Source organism: Anabrus simplex, chromosome 5 (genome assembly GCF_040414725.1).
Source record: "Anabrus simplex isolate iqAnaSimp1 chromosome 5, ASM4041472v1, whole genome shotgun sequence".
In the NCBI taxonomy this organism is placed as follows: domain Eukaryota; kingdom Metazoa; phylum Arthropoda; class Insecta; order Orthoptera; family Tettigoniidae; genus Anabrus; species Anabrus simplex.
Window position 1 is genome coordinate 305,252,095 of NC_090269.1, and position 8,290 is coordinate 305,260,384.

The window sequence follows — 8,290 nt, forward strand, 5'->3', positions numbered from 1 at the left end:
AACCACGGAAAACCATCTTCAAGGCTGCCGACAGTGGGACTCGAACCCACTATCTCCCGATTACTGGATACTGGCCGCACTTAAGCGACTGCAGCTATCGAGCTCGGTACGTCATGGTTTATGCACAGATATATCCATAAGCGAGGAGCACGGTAAGGAATGTGCCTTTCCGTCTACAACTACCCTCAAACCAGAGATAGTATTACAGTAGACCACAAGGGTCCGCCACCTCCCCTGTTACTGTTGGCCACAGCTCCGAGAAGTTACTATTGCATTACATCGCCGGAAGAATTCGCTAGTAGCTAATTCTGAATAGGTTTTCGTAATCAAGGGATCAGAAAGCCTGAGCGACTCAGCCCGGCAGTCATAATTTTACTTTTCTTGTACACTCACAGATTAGTCTCGGGAAAATGCATCCTCGGTTATAAGGGAGTAGAGTAGAGAAGCAACCGTACGAGGAACTTTTAGTGAAATGAGTGATTTTGTACTTATTTGCATTCTACTTTGGTATATTTCAGACGTGAACACAAATTTTGTTGTGAACCCCCCAAAAATTTGGTCACAAGCCGCCGCTGCACCAAGTATTAGCAAAGCAAAAGCAAAGACATCTCCGTACAGGCCATGAAGGCCCTTAGAGAGGTGGAAGGTAAAGGCTTCCACTATCCGTAACCTCGGCACGTGGTGGGGTGGAGTGGTTAGCTCTACTCCCGGCCGCCTTTGCCCCTAGGAGTTATCCTGGTATTCATTTTTGGTGTTGGCTGAGTGAATCTCAGGGCCATGTGCACCTTCGGAAGTGGAAATCTCATTTCTTACATTTGTTCACTTCCTGACGGGGGAATCGAAACCACGTCCTTCTGGGAGAACCACCAAGTATTAGCATCCTAGTCATATGCGAAGGTTGAAACATAAGTCAAGGCAACTATTTTTTTTCCTCAGATATGCACAGTGCCGCCATACATCCTGGAAAGGACGACACTCATAGTATATGGATACAACATGAGATGGTGGTGCGTTGGGCAGGTACAAAGCACAGGGCGATGGGACTGCAGCAATGAGTCAGGCCCCGTACAGAATATAGGTGACGAGGTAAGAAGAGCGTGGGAAGTGCTGGAACACCTGCCGTACTCCTGAACCTGTCTCCAAGCAATTTCGACCTCATCCCCAAAGTGAAAGACCCATTACGTGGGAGACGGTTTTGGACACGAAAAGGCATTGCCAACGCCGTGAAACATGATGTCGCACAATACACACAAGGTGAGGTGACTCCCGTATCGTTGGCAACTATTTGTGGACGATCTAGGCGACTGCTTTGAGCTTTTACCGTAAATATTACTGTACATTATGTAGCACAAATATTTCATGGTGGCTCAGACGGTTGAGACTCTGGCCTTCCGACCCCAACTTGGCAGGTTCGATCCTGCTCAATCCGGTGGTATTTAACGGTGCTCAAATACGTCAGCCTCGTGTCGGTGGATTTACTGGCAAGTAAAAGAACTCCTGCGGGGATAAATTCCGGCACCTCGGCGTCTCCGAAAACCGTAAAAGTAGTTAGTGGGACGTAAAGCCAGTGACATTATTATTATTATTATTATTATTATTATTATTATTATTATTATTATTATTATTATTAAGGACTTCATGTTTTATATTCTACACCTGTCCGGCTCCATGGCTAAATGGTTAGTATGCTGGTATTTGGTTCAAGGGGTCCCGGGTTCGATTCCAGGTCCGCTCGGGTATTTTAACTTTCATTTGTTAATTCCCGTGGCTCGGGGATGGGTGTTTGTGACGTTTTCAGTATTAGATTTCGTCGTTTGTAGGGCTCAATCCTCACAGACGCGCAGGTCACCTATAAGGCCTCAACTCGAAAGACCTGCACCAGACTTCTCCGGAGGCCACATGCCATTGTTATTATTATCCTACACCTGGTAAATCTACTCGATATTATTCATGCATTCCACAGGGCCTTACGCTCCTCACGGGCGTACGCAGATGGGAGAATTGCGGAGATTACCCCCCCCCCCCGAAAATTTAAAGTTTAGAACTTGTGATTAATTGTGGTAACCATGTAAATAAAATTTTTAGGTAGCCCATTGCTTTGCTTTTAATTTGAACTAATCATCCTGCACCAATGGACTTTATACGTACTTCTGCACTTAACATTCTGCGACAGTGATATTTTCCCAACAATACACGGAGTATACTGAAACTGTTTGTTGTCTTACCACTGCCACACCAGAACGCTCTTTTTCATCCCTGAAATATTTAAAAGGTTGTCTGCAGGATATGACTGCACAGGAAAGATTGAATGTGTTAGCTCTTTTGTTTATACACAAAGAAAAACACGTGACCGTAGAAAATAATTATAATCCACGAGCTGACCAAAAAAAAGCAGGAGACGTCTGCTTTTGTAATCATCAACATGAATACAAATGTATTTTAATTAAATAATAGTGATATTTTAAAAGTTTTAATTTAATGTTTCTAATTTCACAATATTCATCCAAATTTATTTTATCTTCTTGCTAGGGTCTTTACGTCGCACCGACACAGATAGGTCTTATGGCGACGATGGGATAGGATAGACCTAGGAGTTGGAAGGAAACGGCCGTGGCCTTAATTAAGGTACAGCTCCAGAATTTGCCTGATGTGAAAATGGGAAATCACGGAAAACCATCTTCAGGGCTGCCGACAGTGGGGTTCGAATTCACTATCTCCCGTATGCAAGCTCACAGCCGCGTGCCCCTACGCGCGCGGCCAACTCGCCCGGTAAAATTATTTTATAGAAATCCTAAAAGTTTAATATTTAATAACCCCCCGCCAAAAACAAAAAATAATTTCTGCTTACGCCCTTGAAGCACCCTTCTCTCATCTATATATTTCTATCTATCTGACAGATCCCGCATTCATGCGAGAAAAAGAAAGTTACAATGACGTATTCCCCAACCCACGTAAATATATGTGGTCCATACCTCAGGCTACTAGAAAATGTATTCTAACTCGCGCGGTGGATTGAATTAACTCAGACCACCTGACAATTCGCCATCTCGCCTGATACCGAGAAGCGAGCTGCACGAGCGCGATGCATGCCTCAAAGGCTCACAGTAAGCTGTCAATCTGAAGATATGGAAGACTCAAGTTAAAGATCCAATCATCACTTTCGCAGAAAAATAATAATAATAAAAATAGTATCAGACCATAGCTTGCTCCAGAGCACATGAAAGTCACTGAACAGGTTGAGGACGGAAGATTCATGTTTCAAAGCCAAGGCCTAGTTTACGGGATGCCAGTTGATGAGAGAGTTGTTGGCGACAGTTGTCCACTAATTATTGCGGGGAAATCGCTGGCCAGTCCAGATGAACGAGAACCCGTTCACACGAGGAAGCTATTGCCACGCCAGTAATGACGTGAAATGGCTGAGTGCACAGCGTCTGTGGTATCCCGTGAAAAATAAAATTTATTTTGTAATTATAAGTGCCGAGAGTTCATTGCTGAGTCATGCAAAGTTTTGACATCAATAACACCGAATCCTTCAATGTTAATTGTATCGGTAATCTCAGAAAGTGCCGCTTTACGAGCATTTTTGTCTTTGTACGGGTCGTCGTGCTGGTCCCACAAACATCATTGTTCCCTAAGCAGCTCAACGAATTTTACATTAGAATCGTCACCCTACTTTGGAGCCATAATTACGCGAACAGTTTACAAATATTTTTAAAATTAAAGTATTTAAATTATCAAGACCACGCAGTCGGCGCTGCACCTCTCGGTTGACAGTCTAGTGTTGGGTAGTTCGCGAACGAACTAGTTCTCGGGAACTACTTCACTCCCACGAACTGTGAAGTGTTTACTCGCCTCTCGAGAACTACTTCGCGAACTGTAGAACTTCACTAGTGTGAAGGTCTAGCTCGTTGGTGTGAAGGGAATGGGAAGGAACTTGTTGGCGGACCAACTACTTCAGCGGTTGCAGAGTGCTCTGGCGGGAAAATTACACATTTTGAAGTAGTTCGCGAAGTAGTTCGTAAAGTAGTTCTTTCTTGGGAGCGAGAGTGTTGGAGTCTGACGTTTAGCGCCACCGGCGAGAAAAAGTTGACCAACGCTCAGATGTTCTAAATTTATGTTTCAGTCAGGGGATGAAATCACCACCAAGAAAAGGGTTCTCTTGCGATAACAGATCAGCGTTTGAAACATTTCATTTTCAAGTCGACAATATTTCACAGACATTTTTATTATCTTTGAAAAGAAATAGATTTTTCTTACACTTACATTCCTGAGGGTTTGGGGGGCGGGGGAAGAGAGTGTCAACTGACATTAACAGTAATAGGAACGTTCATTTCTGTAGCATCTACGAATGTTATAGAGAAGTGCACCTGCGTGCTACCTGTTGTCCACTTTGTATACTTCCTCGTTCTGGAAAGCTCGCGAAGCGATGAAGCCTTGTGTGAAGGGAATGAGAAGGAACTTGTTCGCGGACGAACTACTTCAGCGGTTGCAAAGTGCTCTAGCGGGAAAGTTACACATTTTGAAGTAGTTCGCGAAGTAGTTCGTGAAGTAGTTCTTTCTTGGGAGCGAGAGTGAATGAACTAGTTCACACAGACTAACGGCACAAAATGGCCTGTCACGTTCACACGGCGCTAATTGTCGCGACAATACTGAGCTCTGGGTGGTGGGGGTTGGAGCTGCGCCCAGCTGGTTGTCCTCAGTCTACTCCTGGAGACAATAGCTTGCCTGGGCAATTGCCTAGACAACTGGACCGAAGTGTTCACACGTAGTCAATAATTTTAAGCCAGTCAACTGTCCTCTGACAATTGCCTCATCAACTCTCATCATGCAAACTAGGCATTAGAAAACCATGACCTGATTCTACCACGTAAATGATTATTTCTTTTACAAGTTGCTTTACGTCGCACCGACACAGATAGGTCTTATGGCGACGAGTGGAGAGGGAAGGGCTAGGAGAGGGAAGGAAGCGTCCGTGGACTTACTTAGGGTACAGACCCAGCATTTGCCTGGTGTGAAAAAGGGAAACCACGGGAAATCATCTTCAGTGCTGCCGACAGTGGGGTTCGAACCCACTATCTCCCGATTACTGGATACTGGCCGCACTTAAGCGACTGCAGCTATCGAGCTCGGTAAATGGATATTCTTGCTACATAACGAACTGAATTAAGTATTGTATTTACTACTTTTTGTGCAATTGCAAAATGTTTTCCGTTTTCTCCGCACTCTCAGTTACATTACGTTTTCCGTGTACTGCTGATGCGTTTCATTTTGGTGCCATGGCAACCAAAAATATTGTTCTGATTTGTTCTGCCTACTCCTTATACTAGACCATTTGAACCTTGTTCAGCGCCCTCTGGGGTCTGTTGTAATAAACGTGATAAGTGGGCCACACTGGCGATCATACATTAATTGTTGACTAATGCTCATATTATCGGTACGTTCAGTGAAACTGATAAGATAATTAAACTAAGATACACCTGTAACGGTCGAAATTCCCTTTTGCTCTTTGTTTTACGTCGCACCGACACAGATAGGTCTTATGGCGACGATGGGAGAGAAACGGCCTAGGAATGGGAAAGAAGCGGCCGTGGCCTTAATTAAGGTACATCCCCAGCATTTGCCTGGTGTGTAAATAGGAAACCACGGAAAACCATCTTCAGGGCTGCCGACAGTGGGATTCGAACCCACTATCTCCCGGATGCGAGCTCACAGCTGCGCGCCCCTAACCACACAGCCAACTCGCCCGGTAGAAATTCGCTTTGTATGAGTTATAGAACAATAGTGTTTTTGTTCTACATCCTTCTAACTACTATTACTATTTTCTATGATGCCAAGGACCGGGCGAGTTCGCCGTGTGGTTAGGAGCGGGCAGCTGTGAGCTCGCATCCGGGAGATAGTGGGTTCGAACCCCACTGTCGGCATCCCTGAAGATGGTTTTCCGTGCTTTTCCATTTTCACACCAGGCAAATGCTGGGGCTGTACCTTAATTAAGGCCACGGCCGCTTCCTACCCATTCCTAGGCATTTCCTGTCCCATCGTCGCCATAAGACCTATCTCTGTCGGTGCGACGTAAAGCAACTAGCAAAAAAATAATAATAAGATGCCAACGTGCCGGAAGTTTGTCTCGCAAGGATTCTTTTACGTGCTGGCAAATCTAACGAATCCAGGCTGTGGTATTTAAGCACCTTCAAACACCACTGGACTAAGCCGGGTTCGAACCCACCAACTTGAGCTCAGCAGACCCGTGTTCAGCTGTGTGATTCAGTTAGTCCGGCACTAGAAGGCAAAAGAAGAATACATAAAAATAAATTGTAAAAGGAATCACTATTTTGTAAGAATAGTAGAAACAAACTTGTGGGTCTGCATAATTTGATATACGGTAGGGGTCATGGCTACGTGACCTGCAGTTTTACATAGAATTCGAATCACAAATATTTCACTTATCATTTCAAAATTCCACATACCGTTGCCTGGGAACTTAAGTATCTTCTTCTTCTACTTCTTTTCCCACAGCCTGGTGGAATCACGGGTGAAAATCTATGTCACACATATGGATTTGGCCCTGTTTTCCGTCCGGATGACCTTCTGACTTGGAGCCCCCGGGTTCAATTCCCGGCCAGGCCAGGGATTTTTACCTATATCTGAGGGCTACTTCGAGGTCCACTCAGCCTACTTGATCACAATTGAGGAGCTATCCGAAGGTGAGAAAGCGGCCACGGTCTAGAAATCCAAGGTTGATGGCCAAGATGATTCGTCGTGTCGACCACACCACACCTCGTAATTTGCACACCTTCGGGATGAGCAGCGGTCGCTTTGTAGGCCAAGGCCCTTCGGGGCTGTTTACCATGTTGCACCATTGGGTTTGGATTATTATTATTATTATTATTATTATTATTATTATTATTATTATTATTATTATTATACAAACTTTACACACACAGCCGTATTGAGTGGCTCTCAGAGGCATATGAGCGCCTGTTTTCCGAGCACAAGTTGGGTGGTTTCGCTCCCGGTTCAGTCAGATGTCACTACAGTATTTTGAAAGTGCTCAAATACTACAGCGTCCCAGAGTCCGGACTGTAGATCTACCAGCACATAACAGAACTACTGTCGGGAAAAATCTGACACCTCGACATATCCGAAAACTTTACACACACTAATAAATACACGACCTAGAAGTCCTACATCCCTTACTTGAAGCGAAACTTCATTAAGAAACAACATAACTTTGTTTGTTTGTTTTTTTGTTTTTTTTTTTTCTTCTAGAGTAGAACTCACCTGGAGTGATGTTAGAGGAATAGACCAGGTGGTAACTCACTGACACCACGAAAGTTAACAAAACGGTTTGCACGATCATGATGAGAACAGCTCTCTTCGTGAGGAATGTTAATCAAAGGGACGACGCGAGAGATTAAGGTGAAACTTCTGCTATCATTGATAAGTAATCAGCGCGATAATGGTGAGGGAACATGTTTCAATATTTCAAGGAATTGCATTATCTGTAAACGGAGTCATCAAAACTTTAACTTTGCTAACGGATGAGTTGGCCGCGGCAGTGTTGCCACTTAACGACTTTGTCGTTGGATGTACGGACTTTCAGATACTTCTGACGACAAAATATACATTTTAGTGACTAGCAACAAATCTAGCGACTTCTAAAACAATATCCATGTGATGACAAAACTAGCCAGCTCGACTTGTTTTCAGTTTTAGAAAATGATTACATTACAATTTAAAATATCATCATTTTCTCAGTAAAATCTGGAAGTCCTGTTTTGTTATCATCCTTCGAGATCTTGCTGCAACGACGCAGTGTTTCCGCCTACGTGTCATAACGTCATCAGGGTTCTCTCGTCGGGTGAGTCCCTGATCCAACAGCCAAACAATTGAAACTGTCAACTAGATTTTATATTTGTAATAGTGAAGTATTCATGTACAGAGAATTTATGAGGTACTGCTGTCGTTATCGCGAGACGAGTGTCACTTATATCGGTGGTTAATTTCGGAACTTATAAGTAGAGCCCTGGACGGTGCGGATATCCGGGGATTTATCCACGGATATCCGCAAAGTTAGTGTCTTGGCGGATACAAACTGTATGGGTGGCGTGCCAGATGCGACCGTGCCGCATGCGACCCGTGCCACTAGCGACCGCATAATCTGTAACCGTGCCGGATGCGACCGGCGTTGACAAGCAAATTGTCATTTCGTAAGCTTTGTCATCACCCAAGATAAGGTAAGCTATATCAGAAACAGAAAAAGTAAAATGGCCAAAAATTGAGAACACTGCTT

General features: G+C 44.2%; 1 protein-coding gene across 1 annotated transcript in view; it reads right to left on the reverse strand.

The window, feature by feature from the left end:
- LOC136874859 (uncharacterized) overlaps window positions 1-7,419 on the reverse strand; it is a 76,110-nt gene extending 68,691 nt beyond the window's left edge. The window contains exon 1 of the mRNA XM_067148541.2: window positions 7,279-7,419. Within this exon, the coding sequence (XP_067004642.2) occupies window positions 7,279-7,357 (79 nt within the window). The 5' untranslated portion in view covers window positions 7,358-7,419. The remainder of the gene's footprint in view (window positions 1-7,278) is intronic.
- Window positions 7,420-8,290: the final 871 nt, after the last annotated feature.